Source organism: Protopterus annectens, chromosome 7.part1, assembly GCF_019279795.1.
Source record: "Protopterus annectens isolate FY-2018-M chromosome 7.part1, PAN1.0, whole genome shotgun sequence".
Taxonomy (NCBI): Eukaryota; Metazoa; Chordata; order Ceratodontiformes; family Protopteridae; genus Protopterus; species Protopterus annectens.
The window spans coordinates 77,097,346-77,123,108 of NC_056740.1; the positions used below are offsets into that span (position 1 = coordinate 77,097,346).

A 25,763-nucleotide genomic window follows, 5' to 3' on the forward strand; every position below is an offset into this window, starting at 1 on the left:
TATATTAATAACTTTCATAACCTAGTAAAGTATCTATTATAGACTCATGCTATTGACTCACACTGTACTCAGACACTTAGATAGCCTCTAATGAAGTTTATGAAAATGGTTTTACTGTATAACTTGTATATTCTTAGCTTGTTAAGTATTAGATAGTGGAGCTTTTCTCCTCGGGCCTCCACTGAAAATGGACATGTATCCAGTTGGACTAGCCCGGTTAACAAATGTAAAATAAAATAAAAAAATAAATAATGTGTGTATATAATTTGCATAGCTTGTCACATCAATGTACTTGTTTTTTGCCATTAATTTAGTTTTGTCTGCTGTAATAAACTATCCTAACAATGGGAGAATGTTGGTGTTTTCCTCTTCAGCACTGCTGTGTTTTTTCCCCTTTTGTGAACAGATAGAGTAGAATTAAATAGTTGCTTCTTAATTTCTGACAGGTCTCCAGAGAAGCTGCAAGGTAGCACTATACAGGGCATGTCAGTTTCAGAAGCTTACTTGGCTGAATTGGATGGAAACACTTTTCATTTATACGGGCCAGGAGCTCTGGATTCACTTGAGCGGAGCTGGAATCTGCAGACTGCAGGAATTATTACTACCGTTTCTTTTAAGTTCATGGACTTTGAAGATATTGTCCCTATTCTGAACAAATTAAAAATCAAATTTCCAAGTATTTCAGTAAGTCATTTAAGAAGTCACTTATATTAAGTACTGTTGCCAAGGTTTACCAACTACTATGTATTTTTTATACTGATATAACTGCAGTAGATTTGTTTCTAGGGTTGTAAAGAAGAGTGCTCATACATACATTTATGTATCTGAAAAGCTATATAACCATAGGTGAACAGTTTCTGTACCCTGTAAATATGAGACCATATCTACAGTTACATAATATTCTCAAGTGATTGCAGTTTCATGATTTTATCTTTGCTAGCTGTTAAATTCCTGTTTGGTAAAATATTCAGAAACCAGGATTCACAGACAAGTATATATATATATATATATATATATATATACATATATATATATATTAGTCACTGAACTGCACTGGCAGTCCAACCAAAGGACTGCATAACTAAAAAAAAAAAAAAAAAAAAAGGGCATAGCAGTAATGGCATAAGCAATACTGTGCTGCTTTATGGTTGTTGCAGCACTACAGTAGTGTGAGTGATCACATGTGGCCAAGTCAGTGTGTGCAGATGCATGCAGTATAGCACAATACAGCTGTATCTTGTGCTGATTCACCACAAGAAGGGTAACAATGCAAGGGTAACAATGGGGAAAAAATAAGGTAGATAGGAAATTTGGGGGAAAAAAAGAGAAGAGCAAACATACAAGGTTAATCATAAGGTGTGAATGGAAGGGGGAGGTTTTTTGTGGGAAGGAAGAGCCTCTTTTGTAAGAGTTACAAAATAAGGGTGGGGGAGGATAGTGGGGGTCAGTTGTGGGTCAGGTCAAGGGAGAAAGGCAAACAGTAGAGACAGACAGACAGACAAACATACAATACAGACTCGGACAGGGGCAGTATACACACACACACACACACACACACACACACACAAGGTGGTGAGGACATTTGATAGATATGGACATGCAGAGCATTGACAGGTGGTGATGGGGAAGGTTGGACAGTGAAAAGGCAATGTGGATTGATACATTAGGAAGGGAAACCAAGAAAAAGTGCCAAACGGTGAAGTTCCAACAAAAATCACCACGTAGCCGATGTCCTCCAACCTCAAACCAGAATTTATTAATCAAAATTAAAATAAAATAAAAATTCTGGTTTGAGGTTGGAGGACATCGGCTACGTGGTGATTTTTGTTGGATTAGGAAGGGAAATACCAGGATGGAGATAGAGTCCTAACATGGTTGGATACCAGGACTTCCCAGGATGCAGTAAATTTTGACATCACTTTTCAAATTTTATAGGCTGGTTACTCCACTGATGGCCAAATGAGTGAGGCCTGACTATCACATAACTCTGCACGCCACACCAGATGGAGCTCCATGTAGGCCACTCCTTGTCAGTGCAGCTTTTGCACTAGGCTGACATTGCTTCTGAAAAAAGCATCATAGCAGCTGTTTTGGTATGAGTGGTGGGTTTGAGGTTCAGCTTGACTGGATTTCTACAAGGTACAGAAAGAAAGTAACATGCATATATAGATAGTGTGATGTATCATTTGAACATACAATAATGCAAAGTGAAAAGAAATGGTTATTAAGCATACAATAGTGAGATAACAAAACTGGCAAGATCCATATGAATAGTCAACATACAAACTATAATAATCGTGATACATGCATTCCAGTAATTTGAAAAGTCATTCAAATGCAGATCATAATGATTATTTAGAGAGACAGATTTTTTTACCTGTAGTATGTTATAATAGTAGGATAGTGGTAAACTGAACTTTCATAACAATGTAAAGTTGAGGAGAGTACAGTACAGAGCTTGTGACCAAGCAGACATAATTGTTCAGGGTAAGATAGGAGATTATTGACCAAGTTGTCATTTTAGAGCAGGATGGGATAGAATGGGTAATGATAGTTTAGGGGGATTAGCCAGCTGTGGCATATTAACAAAGACATGAGACATTTATGTGTTAGTTCTATAGTAGCTTGAAGGATTTCAGGTTGCTAATTTGTCTGAGTGAGAGGGAAATGGAATTCCAGACTTTAGCAGACATAAGAGGAGTGCAGTGAGTCATCTGCAATATTGATTGATTTAAATGAGTGCAATAAAAATTGTCAGTAGAGTGAAGAGTTCCAGATGGAGAGTAAGGCTGAATAATATTGTTTAGTATTTGGCATTTTTCAAGTTGGAAAGTTGGACTGTGAAGAGTTTTTAGTTGTGCAAGTATTAGATAGTAAGACAATTCTGCTCAGTGTATCTGTTTTAGTACCATGCAGTGATGAGATTTACTAAGCATATCAGCTGCATAATTAGCTGTTTTGTTGTAGCGTTCTCCTGTCATGGTTATTTGGGTAGATTGTTGGTTGACAGCTATAGGATTAGCATATAGGTTGGTGGGTGCCACTTTTTTTTTTTTACTCAAATGATTTTTATTTTGATGAAATCACACAATAATTTAATACATTCATAACATTCAATAACTATTTACAGTATTTACATCCAGCCTGACAAAAAAGATTCAGATAAACACATTTGTAGTTAAATAATAAGTTAATGTATAAACTATGATAGTTAGGAAGAGTTTGGTTCCATCTGAAGGGTATCAATCAAATTCAAAACTTTCCTCCACGGACTGTTAACCAATGGCTTAGGAAAAGTTCTTAACTCTTTAGTTTTTTTCTCCATTAGTAGGCATTTTTTCAGTGATTATAGGAATTCCTCCATTGTGGGTGCTACATTAGAGTTCCAGCTTCTAGTTATACATTTTCTAGCTGTTGCTAACATTGTCCACAACAAATACAGGTCACCTTTCTTCATATTATTACTATTGACAACATTCAATAGAATTAAAGACTTTGTCAAAACAAATATATCAGTATAGATAGCTTGAAGAAATTTGTTAATCTCATTCCAATATGGTTTAATATTAGTACAGTCATAAAAAATATGAGACCAGTCAGCATTAGTGGACAGATGACATCTCCAACATAACTTGCTGTTTGAAAGGTTCATTTTTGAGAGTTTCTCAGGTGTCAAAAAGGATCTGTGTAGAAATTTCCAATGAACAATCCTCCAGAATTGTGAGTATGAAGTTAGTTTAAAGGAAAATAAAATGTTTGTTTTATCTTCCATTGATAATGATACTTGAAACCCTTTAGTTAGGTATTGCCAGTAAGAATCTTTAGGAGCTGTCTTATAGACATTTAAAGTATTATGTAGATATGATAATCTATTCTTAACATTGATATTATTATATAGAATTCCAAAAATCCAATTTATAATTTTTGGTGTGGTTTTGAAGGATGAGTTATGCATTATTCTACACAGATCCTTAGCATATGCTGTGACACTCTGAAGAACCAACCAGTCATTAGGGGATAGGCCATAGGTTGACAGTATACTTTGTGTGTTCAAAGCTTGTTGGTATTCAATACATTGCAACCAACAAAATAGGTTATTATTTTCCCATAAACCAAAAATCTCTCTGTGTTTTATCAGGTAAATCCCTTGTAATAGTAAATGGTATTAAAAATCTATGCCATCGTTTTATATCTAAAGTTTTGTTAGTGAATTTTCTAAACACATCAAAAATGGTGTTTATTAGTGTTAGTTTAGTTAATTTTGTTGTACTATACTGTAAATTTAAACTTAAACAGTGCCATATCGTATTATCTTTGTCAGTTACCAAAGCATTCTTTGATAAATAATTTTCATTCATTAGTATAAGGGGAAAGTGTAGTTAGGCAGCATAGGATGGTGGTTTGTAGGATGACATTGGTGATCAAGAAAAGGAGGATGAGTGTGAGGGCAGCACCAAGGATCAAATGATGGAAATTGAAAAATGGTAATTGTGAGGTGATGTTCAGGGAAGAGTTAAGACAGGCACTGGGTGGCAGTGAAGAGTTACCGAATAGCTGGGTAACTACAGCAGAGCTAGTAAGAGAGATGGCTAGAAAGGTGCTTGGTGTGACATCTGGAAAGAGGAAGGAGGACAAGGAGACCTGGTGGTGGAATGAAGTACAGGAGAGTATACAGAGAAAGAGGTTGGCGAAGAAGAAGTGGGATTGCCCGAGAGATGAAGAAAGTAGACAAGAGTATAAGGAGATGAGGTGCATGGCAGAGAGAGAGGTGGCGAAGGCTTAAGGATAAGGCGTATGATGAGTTGTATAAAAGGTTGGACACTAAGGAGGGAGAAAAGGACCTGTACTGATTGGCTAGACAGAGGGACCGAGCTAGTAAAGATGTGCAGCAGGTAAGGGTGATAAAGGATAATGAGGGAAACATACTCACAAGTGAGGAGAGTGTGTTGAGCAGATGGAAAGAGTACTCTGAGGGGCTGATGAATGAAGAGAATGAGAGGGAGAGAAGGTTGAATAATGTGCGGATAGTGAATCATGAAGTGCAGTGGATTAGCAAGGAGGAAGTAAGGATAGCTATGAAGAGGATGAAGAACAGAAAGGCTGTTGGTCTAGATTACATACCTGTGGAAGCATGGAGGTGTTTAGGTGAAATGGCAGTGGAGTTTTTAACTAGATTGTTTAATGAAATCTTGGAAAGTGAGAGGATGCCTGAGGAATGGAGAAAGTGTTTTGGTACTGATTTTTAAGAATAAGGGTGATGTGCAGAGCTGTTGTAACTACAGAGGGATTAAATTAATCAGTCACAGCATGAAGTTATGGGAAAGAGTAGTGGAAGCTAGGTTAAGAAGGGAGGTGATGATTAGTGATCAGCAGTATGGTTTCATGCCAGGAAAGAGCACTACAGATGCGATGTTTGCTTTGAGAGTATTGATGGAGAAGCACAGAGAATGTCAGAAGGAGTTGCATTGTGTCTTTGTGGATTTAGAGAAAGCATATGACAGGGTGCCTAGAGAGGAGTCGTGGTATTGTAAGAGGAAGTCGGGAGTGTCAGAGAAGTATGTAAGAGTGGTACAGGATATGTACGAGGGTAGTGTGACAGCGGTGAGGTCTGCAGTGGTAGTGACGGATAAGTTTAAGGTGGAGGTGGGATTACATCAAGGTTCAGCTCTGAGCCCTTTCTTATTTGTAATGGTGATGGACAGGTTGACAGACGAGATCAGACAGGAGTCCCCGTGTACTATGATGTTTGCAGATGACGTGATCTGTAATGAGAGCAGGGAACAGGTAGAGGAGACCCTGGAGAGGTGGAGATATGGTCTAGAGAGAAGAGGAATGAAGGTCAGCAGGACTAAGACAGAATATGTGTGTGTGAATGAGAGGGAGGATAGAGGAATGGTGAGGATGCAAGGAGTAGAGGTGGCAAAGGAAGATGAGTTTAAATACTTGGGATCAACAGTTCAGAGTAATGGTGAGTGTGGAAGAGAGGTGAAGAAGAGAGTACAGGCAGGATGGAGTGGGTGGAGAAGAGTGTCAGGAATGATTTGTGACAGATGAGTACCAGTAAGAGTGAAAGGGAAGGTCTACAAGAGGGTAGTGAGACCAGCTATGTTATATGGGTTGGAGACAGTGGCATTGACAAAAAGGCAGAAGTCAGAGCTTGACATGGCAGAGTTGAAGATGTTAAGATTTGCACTGGGTGTGAGGAGGATGGACAGGATTAGGAATAAGTATATTAGAGGGTCAGCCCAGGTTGGAAGGTTTGGAGACAAAGCCAGAGAGGTAAGATTACATTGGTTTGGACATGTGCTGAGGAGGGATGCAGAGTATATTGGGAAAACGATGCTAAGGATGAAGCTGCCAGGTTAGAGGAAAAGAGGAAGGCCTAACATAAGGTTTATGGATGTGGTGAGAGAGGACATACAGGTGGGTGGTGTGACAGAACAAGTTGCAGAGGACAGGAAGACATGGAAACAGTTGATCTGCTGTGGTGACCCCTGACGGGAGCAGCCAAAAGAAGAAGTATAATGGAGTGTAACTGTTTCCAATTGGAAGAGTATCTTAGGATTAATCCAATTCATCACTATTTTAATTATAGATGTCTTTATATAAGTTTCAGTCTCTGGGAATTTTAACCCCCCCCCTTGTTCCCATTTTCTGATATGCTGAGAATATGCCACTCTCTTTTGGGGTGCCATAGCAATTTCATCAGAATTGAAGTGATATATTTAAGGATTTTCTTTCCTGGTGGAAGTATAAGAGCTTGTGCTATATATAATATTTTGGGTAACAAAACCATTTATGTTAAGTTGTCAGTCTTCCCTCTTTCTGGATTTCTACTGGCTCTGGCAGGTTTAGTGAGTTTTTTTTTAAAAAAAACTTCAAATTCTATCCTATCTATTTAGTTTTAGTTTATTTTTAGTATCCCTTTAGCCCTCCTTTTTTTTTCTGTCCTTTCAGTGTGTGACTGGATTTTTATTTGGTTAAAGGGTGTGTGTGTGTGTTGTGTTTGTGTTTTTTTAGAGCCTTTCAGGATGTCTAAAGAAAGACAGTCAGGTCAGAGGGCGAAGTGTGATTGACATTAAGAAAATGTCAATGACAGGCGCACTTGTTGCAACAGCTGAGGGGTTCCAGACAAAATGAACTCCCAGTTGGCAACCTGAATTCGATTGTCAACTCTCCATGCGCGGCTTATCTGCGCGGATGATGGGGGGAGTGATTCTAGGTGTTCCCATATTTGGACACTGGCTCTCCTACGCGCCACCACCAGACATCAACTGCTTATATCCAGAGACTTCACAAACCATCCAAGCCAGCCTCATTTCACACAGGCCATCCCACCAGAGATGCTTTAGTCCGATTGGCCTGGGGGGTTCTTTATGCTCCTCCTTTCCACTGATCTCTCAATTAATTCAACGAAGCTATCACCTTGAGAGTTACCATGATTGCCATTTGCCCCTGACTGCAGATAGCAGATGGTTTCGTTCCTCCATCATTACCTGTGTGCAGCTCTGGAGGCATCTGGACCCAGTGCTTTTGACCCAGACCCACCAGTCCATGGCACAACCCTCCCTGATTATTCCAACAGGTCGGAACAAAAAGTACATTTTCAGGATGTTCACGCCAACTTAGATATTTAGACAGGACTAAACAAACAGTTCAGCCACAGTCAAGCGCCCTTATCTTATCTTGAAGAGGATTGGGCCTTCCAGTTGCTAAATGTCCCTTTCAAGATGGCTTACCTGTATAGTTACCTTCGCCTATGAAATCAGACATCAAAACTGCCTTTCAAGACTAGAGCAGCTTCATCTAGGGCAGCAGCTACATCTGTAGCTTTTCAGGACAAACTACCAAATAGATTCCATTTGTGCAGCAGCCACGGGCTTCTCCTACTACCTTTGTTTTGCATTACAAATTGGATGGCCTCCGACCGATTGTAACTGGTTCTCCACTGTTACAGTCTGTTCGATTTATCAGTTGTAACCTATCATCAAATGTTGTAAAGAAATTATTCCATTTGCTTATTAATGTCTTGATTGTCTATGGCTTTAGCATAGGTAAGCTGTAAGGTTTCCTCTATATTCCTGCCTAGGACTATTCCTAAATAGTCTAGAGTTGAAACTTGGTTTCCAATAATACGCTTAACTGGAACCTGTATGTTATTTTTTTATTTAATAATAAATATTTTGATTTAGATTTGTTGAAGAGTCCTGAGATTTTTTGCAAATTTGTTGTTACTGTATCCACTTCACCTAACACTTGCTTAGAGTTGGATAAGGTAAGTAAGACATCATCGCCAAACATCATTATTTTAGAAATATATTGGTCATATATATTTATACCTCTTTTCTTTGGGTTATTACGTATTAAAATGGCAAGTATTTTTATGGTCATAGCAAATAGGATAGGGGAAATGGGACATCCTTGTCTAGTACCTCTAGTGATTTAGATTGCTTTGGAAGTAAAGGGACCTAATTTGACATATGCTAGATTATTTTCATAGATTTTCTTTTTCATTGTTTTAAAAAAGGGGAAAAATCAAATAAGTTTAAGACTTTAAATAAATAACCCCAATTTAAGGAGTCAAAGGCCTTTTGAACTTCTAGACCTATTATCAATACTTCATGGTTTCCTCTATTGAGGTAATCTTTTAATATTATCTTGTGTATGCCTGTTATGTATGAAACCAGTCTGGTCTTCATTAATTATTTTAGATATGGGCATTTTCAGTCTATTGACCATAATTAACATAAATAGTTTATAATCATTATTCAACAAAGAAATTGGGCTATATGAGTTGCAATGATTAGGGTTCTTATTCTCTTTTAATATGGGGAAATTAGCGAATATCTCCAAGAAGGAGCAATATTTGCTAATATTTGAACTTCAAGAAAGGTTTTATGTAGGAGAGATTATAGAAGAAGAGAACAATCTATAAATTTCAATAATTAAGCCATCTATTCCAGGTGCTTTATTAAACTTACTTCCTTTAATCCCATCTATAATTTCCTTTAGAGAAATAGTTTTTTGTAGATCTAACTTGGGTTCCTCAGGAATTCTTGTTATGTTGGAAACTGTATTCTCTAACTTCTCACATTCATTTGTACTTATTTTATCTTTATGATGCTCTGCATAATGATAATTAAAAGCCTCCAGAATGTCCCCTATGTCAGAGACTTTTTTCCTTTTCCCTTCATGAAAGATACTATCAATGCCACATTTTTTGTGTATTTGCTGATAGCTTGCTTTGTGTAGTGGTCATGTTTCATGACATCATCTAGGATGACACTTAGGAGCTTAGTATGAATTAGTTCAGTTTGACGTGGTCAGAAGAAGTAATGGTGAAGAAAGGTTTGCCATTAGAGAGCATTGTTTAGATGTGATTAGAACAAGTTTGACATTCATAACATTGATCACTGTTGCATTGATGTTAGCTAAATGGTATTTGTATGTATGGTATTCTGCCAAGGGTATAACAGCCGGACAGCTTTCAAAGCTCCAGGGCACCTTCCACACACCCATACCACCAGGCAGCTTGAGCAGAGCTGAATAAAAAATACATGTGAGCACCAAGCCCTTCAGAGCTTTCTTGATGCTGAAGTGTATGCTCTTCTGAGGCTTTTGAGGATCGACAGTCAGTTTGTGATGTTCCTTTGCTAGGCAGACAAGTTCCCTTTGGGGTAAAAAAAAATTCCTTTTTATTAAAAATTGTTTAACAACATTTTCTTGCTTAGGAAAGTTATCTTATAGCTAGGAGTTTGTGTTGCATTGGACTGTCACAAGACTGTATTGTACTTTTAAAAGAGAACATTGTTTTTTCCTGTCAGTTTAAAAGTTAAGCATTTGCAAACCATTTTTCTGTGCAGAAGTTGTGTGTGTTTACTTTTTGGGGATGGCAAAGTGTTTTAAAATGCTTTTTACTGTCTTTTTATATGAAAATTTTGATTTTAAAAGATTTAAAATTTTTGCTGGCATTTGCTTGCTTTCCCCAGGAACGATGGACCATTTTCGGATTGACCATGGAACAAATTGTCAGTCGCATGGTCGTTCCTTTTTCTAGTCACAAAAAGAAAAAAATTAAGGAAACAGACTTTGCCACCCTATCAGGCTTGCAATTTGCCTCAGCCGCAGATGGATGACTCTGTTGTGGCCAGTAGCTGTGCCACAGACCACTCATCTTTTACACCAGCTCCCTGTGGTGAAGCACGTAGAGCCACTATGGACTGCGAGTTAGCTATGAACTCTGTGGCTGTTGGTTCCCCCTCAGTGTAGAAGGGAAAGCCAGTCTCGTTGGTCCTAGGAGAGGGGAATAGGGTAGGTCTGCCTGTTTTGTCAGAATGTTGTGCCCATCCCTGGAGAAGCTGCTGCTGTTAATTACACTGTTGGCCCTATCTTTCCTGTCAAAATGAAACAGAAATTTAAACATATCTATTCCTCCTCAATTCTCTTTGGACAAGAGTAGTTTAGTAGCTCTGGCTCATGCATTAATTCATGCTATTGATCCTTCTTGTAAAGTAGATTCTGGTAAATGAGAGACACCTCTTTTCCTGAATAGATTCAAGACTGTGAATCTGAAGATGAAGATCTGTGATTCAGAGTCTGAGGAGATGTGATTCAGAGTCTGAGGAGAGCTCAGCTTCTGATTCTCCCTGTGGGGATTTATTTTTTTTTCTGACACTGTTTCAAGAATGTGCCTTGTTTTCAGTGGTAGAACAATGAGGTTTCTCAGTCCCTTAAAAATGGTATAAGCTGTTACAGAAGGATTTTCCAGAACCTTCATCCATTCTTCAATTCTCTCAGCTTTGGTGGATATGCGTGTTGCATTCTGCAGTATTCCTGTACTCAGCCAGATGCCCCTGAAAATGAAGATAAAATGACTAGTTACTCAATCTTTTTAAGTTTTATACAATCTTCTCAAACCTCACCTAGCAGCTATAGTTTTAATTTATCCTACTGTTGCTAAACAATTAGTTAATTCCAATCCTAGTCTTTCTGATAAGAATGGCAAGATTATTGATAAGTAGGGGGGAAAATTTATGCTTCTACAGCTTTCATTTTTCAGAATTTTTAATTGTCATGCTCAAATGTTAGTCTGATGTTATGTTGTCCCTTCTCGCCTTCATTCTTGCTGGTTTGGTTCGGAGCCGATCCTCGGCTCTGACTCTGCCGATATACAGTAGCTCAAGAGCTTTTTCTGGCTCGAGGCTACACCTTATCCCAACATGCTAGCAGCAGCCACCCAGATCTCATTTGCTGCTTGCAGTGTCGAGATTGCTCCATACTGGCTTAGGCTAAGTACTTTGTTTTTATAGTTACTTGCTAATATTTTTGTAAATTTACTGGTTATATTGATTCTTTATTGTATGTATCTTTCTTTGTTAGTCTAAGGACCCCTTTCTCTGCTCTTTGTGGTGTTTTTGGCCATCGTTTTTTCTTTCAGGCCTGTTTTCCCCTTACAGCCCGTTAAAGTTAGAGGGTTCTTCGCTTTCTTCACCCTTTCTCTGGGATTGCAGTTTAAGTTAGAGGCTCTCTCATCGGGGGATTTGCTGTTTAAATTAGAAGCTCTCCCCCTTTCCTTCCTTCCTTCTTTCTTTCAAAAAAAAAAAAGGGAAGAAAAAGATAATTTTAAAGTTTTTTTCCTTTGTGGTTATCAGCTTGTTTACGCCTGCTTGTAGGCTGTGAATGATAGTTTTTCTCTGTGGAAGCCTTTTCCCTGACTAGTGCTAGTTATGTCTAAAGAGTCTAAACCCTCTGGGTTTAAAATATGCGACTCGTGTTGCTAGAAAATGTCCCTTACGGATGGGCACACGAGTTGCGTTTATTGTTTAGGGGCTGGTCACCTGCAGGACTCTTGCTTTATCTGTCATGCTTTCAGTTCCAGAGTCCTGCAGGAAAGAAAAATTAAGCTTATTTTAGATGGCCTCGTGAAGAACCCTCAAGATGCCTCGTCTCAGGATCCTCAGCCAGTCAAAGTGTCCGCGAAACACTCAAAGCCATTGGTTCTGAGCTCTGAACAGACAAAATTTACTGAGAAGCTTTCAGCTCTGTCGGCCCCCCAGCATTGGCTCCAACAAAGCTAAGTCTCTGGTGGCTCCATCTGTGTCCTCGGAGCCAGTTCGGATCCATAAGAGATCAAAGTCTCCCTCTTTGGAGCCGGTACGCTCCGCTCCACAATCTCCTCTGCTACAACCTGGAGCGGGCAGTCACCGGTCCTCTTCCAACTCCTCTTGGTCCTCCAGACTTTTGGATCATGATGTGGAGAGAGTGTTCAACAGGATCCTCAAGTCACTGGCACTTGCTAAATTACTCACGAGTCCAGCCCGTAAGGATTTGGATCCTTCGGCCCTCCCAGCTTCTCCATCGATTCCTCCTCCGACTCTCTTTGGGCTTGGAGTGGGAGTGCATGGAGGTCGTGATGGTGGAACCGTTAGCTCTGGTTTCTTCTCCCTTATTGGTTCCGACTACCACTCCAATCTCCTTGATGTCTCAGTCATTGAGGGGTCTGGGTGCCAAAACTCTCTTGCTGTCTCCAAGGGGGGAAGTGGCATCTGACCCTTGTCCGACCCCGCTCTCCCTCTCGGAGCTTCTGTGCAGGTGAGCCCAGCTCCTACATCAGACTCGGAGCCTTCGCTCCTGGTTTGAAGGAGATCTCCATGCTCTTCGGAGCCAGAGGCTCTTTTGAATCAGGACCATGGTGCCTTCGAGGTGATGAGTGTGCTTTCTCCTGAGACTGCTCCACCCTCGGTGCCTGTGCCGGCCTTTGTCCTTCCTCCTGCCAAGCATAGGGAACCTGTGCCCCAGGATGCCCCACTGGGTGACTCGGAAGAAGAAATGTAAGAGGAAGCATCTAAACTCCCCTGAGTCCCTACGGTACCCCTCTGAGGATGTCTCTTTTTCAGATATCCTGGAAATCCTCAGACAGAGGGGTGGCTGGAAGTCCTAGCCCCTTCTGAGGATGAGTCCGTATACCTAGAAGCATTTGGTTCCCGACCCTCCACCTCTTGGGTGTCTCCGCCTTTCGACCCACTTTTGTCTGTAGTGAGTCAAAAGGCATGGAGCGCTGCAGAGACCATGGAACTTGTTCTGAGGAGACATAGCAAATTTATTACAGCTCTTGAAGATAAGTCTTTCCTGTCCAAGGGAGTCCCTGTTGATGCCGTGGTAGTGGCAGCAGCCACCAAGAAGGAACTTGCGGAAACTTCATCTGTCAGTCTGACAGAGTCTCATACGATGGACAGGTATGGGAAGCGTATTTTTTCTTCAGTGACTTTTACTCTCAGATTGCTGAATTACTTGTCACATTTCACACGACTTCAGAGGGATCTCCTGAAGGAGCTAGGAGATACCCTGCAAGATGCTACAGCTGACGGAGTTGCGAACAGGGCAGCTTCCCCGCTTGCGAGCTTGACCTCCATGGTAAACTCCTCCATGAGGCTCATTTCTTATGCGACAGATGGAGCAAGTAGGGCAACAGGTATTGGAGTAGCTTTACGCAGACACTCCTGGATGCACCTTTGTCAATTTGCAGAACCCTTTAAGTCTTCATTTACCAACACCCCCTTTGATGGCTCATCCTCGTTTGGGCCTCAGGTAAAAGAGACTCTCACCAGGTGTGAACAGGATGGCAAGACTCTCTCTGCTGTAGGGGTCCATTTTTCCACTCCATCTTGACCCTATCCTAAGGGTCAGAAGAGTCGGAAAATATGGTTCCGAAAATCCCAGGGATCTTCGCCTGACACGTGGTGATTTTCCCCCCGGGGCAGAGGGGGAAACAACAATGGAAGACCCTGCCCTTGCGACTGAGGAGGTCCGCAACAGCAGGGCGACTTAGATACTTTCTCTGCTAGGCCCTTCCAGCACTCTTGAAGGGAGACCCGGCTGTCCACCTTTGGAGGCAGTTGGGGACAGATTATCACTGTACCCAGCAGCCTGGCAATCTATCACAAGAGAAACATGGGTACTGTCGATAATATCCAGAGGCTACAAAATTCCCTGTTCTCAGTCCCTCACAAAAGACAAACATTCTATCCCAGATGTTCCACCCAGTCTTCGGGATCATGCAATCCTAGAGGTTCAAAGATTTCTAGAAAAAAGAGCCATCCAGGAAGTCCCCGCAGACCAAATCGGATTCGGAACTTACTCAAGGTTCTTTTTAGTTCCAAAGAAGGCAGGGGACTGGAGACCAATCTTGAATCTCCGCAAGCTAAACAATTGGTAAAAAAGACAAAGTTCTGGATGGTGACACTGCAGTCCATTCTTCCCTTCTTGGGTCAGGACAATTGGATGTGCTCCATATATCTCCATGACACGTACTACCATATAAAAATGGACAGGCAATCCAGGAGATTCCTAAGCTTCCAGCTGGGAGCCAGTCACTTGATAGTTCAGGGCCTTGCTCTTTGGTCTCACCACAGCCACCAGGGTGTTCACCAAGTGTATGGCAGTGGTCACGGCTCACCTGAGATGTCTAGGATTCCAGGTGTTTCCATATCTAGATGACTGGCTCCTCACTGCTACCCTTGGGCATCAACTAATCAAGGCACAGGACTACACAATCCAAACTTGTTCCCAGTTAGGCATCACAATAAACTATGAAAAGTCTGCCTTGTTGCCTTGTCAGTCTATTACCTTTATAGGGGCAGACTTAGATACAAGAAGCATGATAGCAAAACTGCCTCTAAACAGGGTGTCAACCATTCATCAACAAGTTTTCTTTCTCATAAACAAGATGAGAGTTCAGCCAAGACAAGTCTTACAAGTACTGGGCTCAATGGTTGCAGCTATTATGCTAGTTCCTTTAGCACGTGTACACATGCGGATTCTATAGTGGCTACTTTTTGCTCAGTGGTCTTTCCAGGAATTGCTAATGTCACACATGATCTTGATCATGGAATCTTGCAAAAAGGACCTACTATGGTGGCTGGTCTCCCCCCATGTGACTCTGGGCAGACCATTTCTAGACCCACATTCGGTAGCCACAGCGAACACAGACACTTCCCAGATAGGGTCTGGGAGGGCATTATCTGGGACAGACTGTCCAAGGAACGTGGCAACCTCACAAGTATCATTTGCACATCAATGTTCTAGAGAGGAGAGCGATGCTTCTGGCATTGCAAGCACTTCAAGACTCTACCTACAGGGGACCATTGCAATCCAGACAGACAATATGTCAGTGGTATGGTACCTCAACAAGCAGGGCAGAACCAGATCTTACCCCTTGTGTCAGGAGGCACTTTGAGTATGGCAATGGGCGATGTCTTCCCAATGTTTTCTGATGGAAATGCACATTCCCGGAAAATCCAATGTGATAGCGGACAGGCTCAGCAGGCCTATCTTCATGCCTCACGAGTGGTCCCTGAAGGAAGAAGTTACGGACTTGATTTTCCACAAATGGTGCCAGCTATGCTGCAATCTTTTTGCCACTCCCCTAAACAACAAATGCAGCAGCTACTTCACCCTAGTTCCCCCTCCGGGATAGTTACCCAGGGATGCACTTGCTCACGATTGGCCTCCGGGACTGCTATATGCTTTTCCACCCTTCCCTCTCATTCTAAAGGTACTTCAGAAAGCAAAATCATTGGGTTGCAAACATCCTCATTGCTCCTTACTGGCCTCGTCAGATATGGCTTCCGTTTCTTTGCCATCACCTTCAACTGGAGCCCTGGTTACTGGACCCAGTTCTGGATCTCCTGACGCATCAGTCAGGTGGGCTTCACCCATCCCTTCAAACTCTCAAGCTGACTGCTTGGTTACTCCACTTCCAGTCTTAGCCAGGCTCCCAAACATTTCCCCTGCTGTACAACACATACTAGTGTCCTCCCACAAGCCCACTACTAGGAGGATTTACACTAGGAAATGGAAGAGGTTCTCTTACTGGGCCAAAAGTAATAACATTGATCCTTTTATGGCTCTTGTTCACAAGATTCTTGACTTTCTGGCCAAAACCTTTGAAAAAGTGTCCAACTGGCTGCCATTTCCAGTTTTCATGTAGGAGACTTGAGTTCAAACATTATGTCCCATAAGTTGTGCAGAGCATTCTTACGAGGTACAACACTTTTACGGCCCTCGGTAAGAGAACCCCCCCAGGGACCTAAACTTGGTTTTAGCTTCAATGGTTCTGCCCCCTTTTGAACCAACAGCATCTTGCACCTTGAAGTTTCTGTCTTGGAAAACCTCTTCTTCTTGGTTGCCATAACCTCAGCTAGACGGGTTTCTGAATGACATGCTTTGTCTATTCCCCCACCATATCTCATTTTTGACAAAGACCGAGTATCTCTAAGGACCAATCCTTCTTTCTTGCCAATGGTTTGTTCTGAGTATAACTTAAATCAGTCCATTGAGCTTCCTGTGTTCTTCCCCAGTTATGGCAACAAGGAAGAGTATAGATTACACCAATTGGATGTTGATAGACAATTACATTTTTATTTACACAGGCTCAAAGACCTCAGAAAATCAGACCAATTTGGGGCGTGGCCAAGGATGAACACAGGATAGCAGCAGATTTCTTCAGCTCCACCAATTTCATTACACTGACAGGAATTAATTACTTAAAATTAATTTTTGAAGTAATTTTCTTTCTAAATATGTTTGTTTTATATAGTTCTTGAACTATATCTAAAAAAGAAAGGAAATCTTAACAATATTCCTGTCAGAAATCACTTTGGAAATTTTCCTGTCAGTTTATCAGTCTGAAATGAGTTCCAGTAAGACAAATTCTCAAGACTCCAGCATCAAGAAAGAACTTCAGTCTCTGATAATTATAATCCAGCAACTTACTGCTAAGATGGATAAAATGGATACTAAAATAGACACCTTCATAGAAAAAACTACAAAACAAATAGACTTGTTACATATAGACCTGCAACAACAGAAGAGCCAGATGACAGGCATAGAAGAAGCTGTGAATGACATGGAAAATAGAATACAAGAAGAGGAAATCAACATTGAGTTTCTGCTGAAACAAAATACACATTTACAAACAAAGCTGGATGACCTGGAAAATAGATCTAGGCGCAATAACATTAGGATTTTGGACTGCCAGAAAATATTGAAGGTAACAATATTATTTCTTTTTAACAGCATGGCTCCTAAAACTTTAGACTTACCAGAAGCATTCTCTTTTGGTATCGAAAGAGCACATAGATCTATAGCTAATACTAACTCTAACAAAAACTATCCTAGATCAGTTATAGCTAGATTTTTATCATCTTTTGATAAAGAGATGGTTCTTAAATCTGCTTGGGCTAAAGCTCCTGTTAAGATTAATGAGACAGCTGTGCGTTTTGACAATGACTATTCTTCCATGGTAATAGCTAAAAGAAAAGTTTTTCTGCCACTAATAAGGGAGCTTAAAAAAGCACAGTTTAAAACATACCTTCTGTTTCCTGCCAAGCTTAAAATCTTCCTTCCTGATGGTCCTAAAATTTTCGATGACTTAGACTCATAAGATTTTGGATAAAATAGAAGAAATGGAATGGGCTAGTCCTTCATTAAAGAGTCTGGCAACTGAAACTTCGTGGAAGACTTCAGAGAAGAAGAAGAGACTAAAAAACAAATGATTTGTTCTAGGTTTTTTTTTCTCTCATCATTTTATTTCATTATTAATCTTTTTAAATATAGTTCCTGCATTTCCAGGAAGCAACAAATATTTTGAAAAAGATTTATTCAAAGTTATTCTCTGTGTGCAAAGAAATGTTTTGTTTCATAACTAGTCAAAATATCTGGAGATTTAATGGCAAGTTGTGATTCAACTTGTTTCTCTTTCTGAACTGGTTAGTAATTTGATAGATTTTTTTTTTTATCTTTTTATTTTTTCTTCTCCTTTTCTTCTTTTCTTTGTTTAAACAATGACATTCTATTTAGATTATGTAGTGGGTGAAGGGTGGGGGGAAGGCAGGGAGAGAAGAGTAATGAAAATATGATTAATAGAATAATAACATATTTATTCCTTGTAAAAAGTTTATATGTTCTTCAAATGCTATTCCTAATTATACTTTCTTGATTACACTGCTTATGCTTGTTTGTAAATAATCTGTCATGCTTTAACTAATAATAATTAGAACTAAATAATAGTAAATAATATTTTATTTTTAACTCTATTAATATAAACAGTAAGTAATATTTCATTGTATATACTTCTTATTGCTTTCTCTTACATTTTTTTTTATTTCTGCCTTACACCCTTTTTCTTTCTACTCTCTTTTTCTTTTCTTTATTAATGTATAGAAATGCTTTTGATCATATAGACACAGTAAATAAGATTTGCATAAAAATTGAGTTGGGACAAAAATATTGAGTTTTATTACTTATTAATATTTTTGGGTTTAATTTCACTTACATAGAGGCTGTAATAACCTGTAAAATACATTGTGAAGGTTTTGTCATGTTTAGATGCATTTACACTGCTAAATGAATATTTGTCACTATCTTTTAATAAGTTTCCCGCCAAAATGTTAAGAGAGACAATCTGGGATGTGGGCTGTCTCATGCACAGTGTCCATGAGATACTTCAAAAGCTTCAACTCTCAGAATTCTCACAGAGAAGCTGAAAGCAGCTAGTCTCACCTTTGACCTAGATATCACACTGACACATCACGGATTCAGCAATGACACTCTACCAGGAAATAGAAATGATACAAATGCGACTATGTGAAGGAAAATGAACTCTTTAACATCTAAATGTGAGTTATTTTATACAATTACTTAAATATCTATGTTATAATTCATAAAATATGTCAGTTATAATGAGTTTAAATGATACAGTTTCTTGTAGTAAGTAAATGTCTTATTTTAGAAGGCATAGAAAATGAAACATTTATTCAAGTGTTTTTGAAAATCTACTTAACAGCAGCTTAATAATCTGTTAAAAACTTATGTTCCAAACATATACATTACTATAACTCATTTAATTCATCTGATTGACGAGCATAAATAATTTTATAACTCTATACTGGAAGAAATTGTCATGTGATATATTTTAAAGCAATAGTATAGCATGGTTGTAAAATCTGGTTACTAAAATGTGTTTGCTGTGCATTATTTTGTATAAAGCAGACAGATTTATTGTAGGGACAGCAAGTAAGATAGTGCTCAGTAAGGACATAACTCAGTGAGATCAGATATATATATATGTATATATATATATATATATATATATATATATATGTGTGTGTGTGTGTGTGTGTATATATATATATATATATGTGTGTGTGTGTGTGTGTGTGTGTGTGTGTGTATATATATATATATATATATATATATATATATATATATATATACATAAATATATATATGTGTGTGTGTGTGTATGTATATATATATATATGTGTTTCTGAGAATCTGCATAACTATCCAGTATGATTTATAACAATTTCTATGAATATAATACTTTATTCTATTGACAATAATGAGTTTGAGTAAATGCTCATATACAAGCAATTCAAGTTTTTTTTTGGAAGCTGTTAATTGCATTTACATGACAGAAAATAGATGCATCTTAATATATGTAATGTCTGAGTCATATTAGCCAAAGTTTTTGATTTAAATGAATGTTAGAACCTATTTTTCTCTCCTCTTGATTTCTAACATCAAGATTATTTGAATGCTATTTGAATACAAGTGTTTTATATTACATGGATGTATATAGTAGTATGAACAGTTTTAAAAAAAAAAAAAAAAGGTTTATTTTAGTTTATATGATGCTGTTTTACCAAATGTGTAGTCTTGTCTTGCTAGATAATTGAACTGAAAACTGTTAACCTCAGTTAAATATAACTAGTATTAAATTGGTAAGGTGGTAGCTGAGGTACTGCTGCTTAGGGTAGGGGGTTAACTTGAGTGGTAAATACTACTCTAAGTTGGAGTTTATAACTCCAGGCTGGATGCAAGGTTTAATCCTTACATTATTTTTACTTGTTCCTTGTTATTTGTATATAGTTTTGACATCCACAATATATACATTCATTGTCACTACAAACAAAATTGAATCCTATACGAAATCCCATAAGAGATTCAATAAATACAGCTATATTTAAAGGTACACCTAAAGGAGGAGATGTAACATTACTTATCTTGTTATTTGTTATTTTGATCATAAGATTCTTAAGTTTTAAAAATGCCAAATGACATCTTTAAAAGGAATGTCTTTAAACATTAATGGATTGAATAATCCATGTAAAAGGGCAAGCCTAATAAGATACATTAATTTACATAAGGCCAACTTAGTCTTCCTGCAAGAAACCCATCTCTTGAAAAAAGATATTGATAAACTAGCCACAAACAAATATACAGTATTGGTTAGTTCAGAGCACACTCAGAAAAAAGAGGAGTGGCTATTTTATGGAATAAAAGTATGCCCATTCCTAAAACCATTAAGTCTTATCAGGATGGCAAAGGAATGTTTTGTATGGTTACAATACAAATTAATGGGAAGACTTACACTTTAATTAATGTATATTGGATACCTGGAATTGGTATTAATTCAGTGAAACATCATCTTGATAAGATCATATCATTCTCTATAGGAGATATTATTTTAGCTGGTGACTTTAATTGTATACTACATGAAAGTGATACTACCACTATAGGAAAAGAAGAATTACATCTAATGCAAAACATTTAAATGATTTTGCTAATTCTTATCATTTGAATGATATTAATAATCAGATAGATTCAAAGTCATTACCATACACCTTTTTTTCTAACAGATACAAAACTTATTCAAAAATAGATAGGGTCTTTATTTCTAACCAGATGGTAACAGATTTAATTAATTCCAAAATCATTTCATGTCCTATATCTGATCATAATTCAATTGTTTTTGAATTCATGATAAAAAATACTCATAATGTTCAGATCAAAAGGATACTTAACTCAACTAAAGACTATAAAGAATATATACTTTCAGAAGTAAAACATTTTTTAGACATAAATAATACTCCTGAAGTCTCCATTGTTTATGTTTGGGATCCCTTAAAATCATATCTATATGGACAAAGTATCAGATGGTATAATAATAAAAGGAAATCTTGGGATAAGGAATTGTTAGATATTCAAAGTAAATTAGACTCTTATAAACATAATAATAAAGAAAATATTATGGACAAGAAAATTATTGAAGAAATAAACAAACTAAATGAGAAATACAAAGAAATTTTAACTCATAAAGTTAAAATAACTTAATACAAGTTTTTGTCTTATTCAATAAGCCCCAAATACTTACATAGACTTAAAAATAAAACAAAAAGGTTGAATAAACAAAACCATATCAAAGAAATCTTTTCTCTAAGGAAAAAGAAGAATGTTTCTAGTATACCAGAAATACTAGATGAATTTAGAAATCACTTTCACAAAATTAACCATAATAACATTAACATGGAACCTAAAGATAAAATAAAGGAGTTTATAACCACAATAATGAATAAAAAGCTTAATAAACAACAGATTAAACTATTGGACAAGAGTATTTCATATACAGAAGTTATTACACAAATAAATAAGCTTAAATCAAACAAAGCACCGGGTAATGATGGTATTATACCAGAGATATATAAAATAATTTCTAAAAGTACATATTCATTAATACATAAGGTTTTTATTTTGGCCCAATCTGAGTTAATAACCCCCCCATCTTGGCAATATACATTTATTTCGCCAATTATGAAACCTAATAAAGATCCAACTAGATGTTCTTCATATCGGCCCATCTCATTACTTAATGTTGATTATAAAATGTTTATGAGTATCTTTGCTGATAGATTGAAGACAATCATTCCGGCATTATAGATATAGATCAGACAGGCTTCATTGTAAATAGAAATACTTTTGATAATATAAGAAGAACTTTAACATTAATAGATTTTGCAAATAGGAAAAAGAAAGATTTAACACTTATTAGTCTTGATATAAGTTCAGCATTTGATTCAGTAAGTTGGGACTATCTGTTTACCTTAATGAAGTGCACAAACTTCTCAGATGCATTTGTAAATCTAATTGAGCATTTATACAAAGGAACGTTGGCTTATATTAAGGTAGGAACATATGTTTCACAAAAATACTCATTCTTAAAGGTACAAAACAAGGATGTCCACTTTCTCCACTATTATTCACTTTAGTAATGGAGCCTTGGGCTAATTTGATCAGAAACAGTACTGACATAGAGGGTTTTGAAATAGATGAAAATACAACATCCAAAATTCAACTTTTTGCAGATGATGTTCTAATTACATCAGCAGGATCTAATTCTTCTATACAGTCTCTATTTGATAAAATGATGAATTTTAAAAGTATTTCTGGTTTAATATTCAATGAAGAAAAAACTAAAATACTACCTATATATACACAAAAAAATGTTCTCATTAGTGATTTTACTAAATATGTGCCCAATTCAGGTCAGATAACTTATTTAGGTATAATACTATCTAAAGATATTAAATCTATTATATATAATAATTATAATACCTGTTTTCTTAATATACAAAATCTTTTTAATACCTGGAATAATATGTTTTTTACTATGGAAGAGAGACTTACAATTATTAAAGTGATAATATTCCCCAAGATTTTATACTTAATACAATCAATAATACTTCCACCTACAAAAATAATTATCAAAAAACTGAATACACTAATGTTAAATTTCCTATGGGTACCTAATAGACCTAGGATTGCATTAAAGAAACATACTAATAGCTGGTCTCAAGGGGGTATTTCTTTTCCAGACTTTAATTTATATACTATCTCTTCTATTGTAAAAGTTATCACTTTATTAATAGATCAGTCATATGTTGCAAAATGGAAAGATTATTGGGAGCTAATGAGTATGCACTTCATGAAAATCTCCTTAACACATAAAAATATGATTGTAAATAACTCCATGTTATGGTTACTAAAGGAATTTTGTACTTCACCTATTACACCTAAACATATGGTTTGTTACCCATTAAATATTATTATTAGTTATCATAACTTTATATTCATGCACCCTAAGTATAGGGAATGGAATTTTATTGTATTCCCTATAATGTATACTCAGGGTATGCTTTTGTCATCTACTTCTGAAGGAACTCATTTAACTATAGATAATGATCTAAAGTACTGGTATCAGTTGATAATCTGATAATAAAGTTAAAAATCTAGATTTCTTAAGACAAGAATTTGATCTAAGAGAAACTTGCTGGTTAGAGGTACAGACCTTTAGACAACATCTCATTAATAAAATAGATCTAATGTCTATAACAGTTAAAGAATCTATTCCAACACTGATTGATTACTTGATATTAAATTTACAACATAAAGTTTCTGATAAAGGTAAACTTTCATACATACATAAAATTATCAGACAAGAAACTTTTTACAGTGTAGATTCATACTGGAATTATTTCACTTCTATTAATGGGGACCCACCAAATCAACAAGATAAACAATATATATTGGAATCTGCTTATAGAACTACGTCTTCCATTGTCTGGAGACTTTATACATGGAAATTTTTACATAGATCTTTTTATACACCTTTGATGATGAATAAAATAAATAATAAAGATAATTTATGTAAGAGATGTAATGTAGAAATTAATGCTGACTGGGCTCATATGTTTTATGACTGTATAAAATTGAAAGAATACTGGAAGTCAATTAATGAATTTTTGCAGGCTCTTTTACGGATAATTTCATTATTTCTAAATCTCTTATATTATTCAACACACCTGTACCTCAAAGTGTTAAAAGGTTAAGCTTCCCTTGTTATGGTCTATTCTAGCAGTGGCTAGGAAAATAATAACTAGAAATTGGATTTCAGATACACCTCCTTCGTTCAATGAATTTAAAAATGTTATGAATATAGTGTGCCATATGGAAATAAACACAATTAGGACAAGAACAAATAGAAAAACATCTTATTATATTGTATGGGATAATTTACAAAATTTGTTAAAAAATTTTAATTTCAATAACATGGTATTTTAGTTTAATTAATTGATCTGATTGTAGTGGATGTCTTTGTAAATACTTTAGTTGTTTTGTTGAATATTATAATAATACCTATTTTTAATTACTTGTATAAAATTGTTATGATATTTCTCTTATATGTTAAAACAATAAACCTGTTTTGAAAAAAAAAAAAGAAAATCAGACCAATTGTTCATATTCTTTGCTGACAATAAGCAAGGTTATCCAGTTTCTAAAGTGACATTATCAAAATGGCTGTAATATGCAATCACTTATTCATATGGTTTGTGTAAAAGGATGCTTCCAGGAAGACCCAGAGGATATTCAACCAGGGCCTTAGCCACCTCTGTTGCCTTTCAAGCTAAATTGCCTTTAGATTCCATCTGTGCAGCAGCAACATGGGCAAATCCTCATACCTTTATCTCTCATTTCATAGTGGATATTGTCTCCCTGAATAGGGCATCGTTTGGTTCCACGGTCCTGAAGAGTTTGTTCCTGTGAGCCACCTGAGAACCAGGTGCAGGGGATGCGGTCCCAACCAGCAAGAAGGAAGGTGAGATGGAACAACATAACATAAAGAAGTTATGTACCTACCATAACGTTCCATGTTTGTTGTCCTTCATCTCACCTTCTTTCTTGTGTCCCCCCCTCCTTCCCCCTTCCTGGAGGTTCGAGAGGAGTTATTTATTGGTTACACTTGCTGTGTTTCCTGCTGACATACCAGGTTGGTTAACCATTCTTTATCCTTTCTTCTTTCCTTCCAACCTTGGTGTAAGAGCTTAGTAAAAAATTGTTTTTCTTTCTACATATGTCTAGTGTGGGCTATTACAAATGAGATCTGGGTAGCTGCTGCTAGGCATGTTGGGATAAGGGGTAGCCTCAAGCCAGTAAAATCTCTTGAGCTATTGTAAATCGGCTGAGTCGGAGCCGAGGATTGTCCCCGAACCCAACCAGCAAGAAGGAAGGTGAGATGAAGGACAACAAACATGGAACGTTATGGTAGGTACATAACTTCTTTTTCTGACTAATTGTGAAACTATGAGGAATGTTTTGTCTTCAGTTTTTTCTTATGAAGAAAAATCTGCTTTAAATAATTTTGTTTCTTCTACTGTAGAAGTCACAAATCATTGTTTACAATGTGTGTATGATTCGGTCAATACTTCTTCCAGGTCTATAGCCACTGGTATAATTTTAAGGAGTTTTTCCTGGCTGTATTCTCATAACCTCCCAGATGATGTTAAAATGAGATTTTAAATTGTCCTTTGAATAAAGATTTATTTTTTGGCCCCTTTTGCCTCAAAGATTATGAAAGGGATAAGTTGATACAAGGAATTGCTAAGATTTTTCAGTCCTCCTTTTTACACCTCATCCAATTTTGGAAAAAAAGCAAAACAATCAATCTCAACAGAAAGCAGGTAAATAGCGTTTAAAAAGAAATGACAAGGGGGTTCCAAAAAAAAAAAGAAATCTGGAACTTCAAAAAAGCAAGGGCAGATAAGCAAATCAGAATGACTATTTACAGGACCTTGTCCCTCCTGCCCCCCTACCCTGGAAGCTCCTTTTCCCTTCTAGAAAGTCTGAATCTCTGCTTTTATGTTTGGTAAATAATAGTTTTAGACAAATCAGTTCTGAAGGACATACATCAGGGTTAGAGATGGAAGTTAGAGGAAATTCTTCTTTTCCAGGGGTAATTTCACATCCACCAGACCAGACTTTCTTATTTCTACCTGTTCTTCATTGCATACTGTCCCAGGAAGTGATAGAACCAATTTCTCCTTACCAGGTTGGAAAAGGGTTTTATTCAAGGGTGTTCTTAGTAT

The 25,763-nt window shown here is 37.2% G+C and overlaps 1 protein-coding gene across 1 annotated transcript in view; it reads left to right on the plus strand.

The window, feature by feature from the left end:
- LRRC49 (leucine rich repeat containing 49) overlaps positions 1–25,763 on the plus strand; it is a 2,278,115-nt gene that overhangs the window by 1,560,093 nt on the left and 692,259 nt on the right. The window contains exon 12 of the mRNA XM_044078469.1: positions 447–684. Within this exon, the coding sequence (XP_043934404.1) occupies positions 447–684 (238 nt within the window). The remainder of the gene's footprint in view (positions 1–446; positions 685–25,763) is intronic.